We start from the raw sequence: 1,151 nt of genomic DNA on the forward strand, positions 1-1,151 counted from the left end.
AAAGTCGCTGAGTCTGCTAACGACAGATACCCCAGCGTTGCGTGTGGCGCCCTCCCTCTCTTGGGGTGCAGTACAACGATGCCGCTGGGGTCACTCAAACCCCCAGAACTGAGCCTCTACTTCAGTCAATCCTCTTTGCCTCCGCCGCCAGTAATTCCAGTAATTGATGAATTGTACATACATACATATCGGTGCATATGTATGGATATTTCGACGCGTCTACGCGTCTTTCATCTCGTCTATTTATTTGATCTCATTGATGTTGATCAGTTCTCAGCAGATCACGAGTACCTTGACATCATCCTCTTTCGGTGAATCAATCAGACTGGCTATTTTCTCGTTAAATCGAGGGAAAAAGTGCTGAGCGAATTTGAAACAAGTAATAACAGTGTGCATGATCCATTGATAATGCCGCTTCATCGTTATACACACGCTGTACTGTGCAGAATTCCAAATTCCATTCAAACGAAGGGCGAGGTCTTACTTGATGATGCTAGAGATCAACATGCAGCATTAGCACAATTATTACGTGATTTTGACATCGATTTTGTGGAAATGCCGGCGGATGAAGAGTCACCCTATTGTGCCTTTGTTGAGGATATTGCTGTTGTTTGTAATGGTGTTGCACTCGTTGCAAGACCCACTGAATCAAGCAGAATCAAAGAGGTTTTTACTATCTGTCATTACTACTTATTTTCTTTATCTACTTGATCCTCAAAAATGTTTATGAAACGTCGTAGGTCTTCATAGAAAATTCAATTTTTTTCAAATGATTTTTCATTTACTATTTGTAATTGCAATTCATTTTTTTCATATCCTGCTCCTCAGAAATGGTTATGAAAAATCGTGGGTCTTTATAGAAAATGTATGTTTTTTTAATGATTTTTCTTGCTCTGATACTCCGAGTTTCTCTGTAGACATTCGATGCAGCATAGAAATACTACCTTTGGGATACTACCTTCTATTTTTATTTATTTATTTATATTTTTAAAGTATTCTAGTAAACGAATCAGGAGTTTGAAGTTATATCCTGTAAGAGGTCGTGTGAAAGGAAAAAATTGTTAATTTATTTCTATCTACTTTGGGACTACAAACTTTGATTTTCTTTCTAAATCAGGGAATTTCGATATATTTCGCTGAACATCCTTAAT

At 37.7% G+C, this 1,151-nt stretch overlaps 1 protein-coding gene across 1 annotated transcript in view; it reads left to right on the top strand.

Moving 5' to 3' along the window:
• Positions 1-135: 135 nt before the first annotated feature.
• The window catches only part of LOC105268828 (N(G),N(G)-dimethylarginine dimethylaminohydrolase 1), a 4,037-nt gene continuing 3,021 nt past the window's right edge, over positions 136-1,151 (top strand). The window contains exon 1 of the mRNA XM_011308676.1: positions 136-702. Within this exon, the coding sequence (XP_011306978.1) occupies positions 409-702 (294 nt within the window). The 5' untranslated portion in view covers positions 136-408. The remainder of the gene's footprint in view (positions 703-1,151) is intronic.

This window comes from Fopius arisanus, unplaced genomic scaffold (assembly GCF_000806365.1).
Source record: "Fopius arisanus strain USDA-PBARC FA_bdor unplaced genomic scaffold, ASM80636v1 scaffold00061, whole genome shotgun sequence".
Lineage (NCBI taxonomy): Eukaryota > Metazoa > Arthropoda > Insecta > Hymenoptera > Braconidae > Fopius > Fopius arisanus.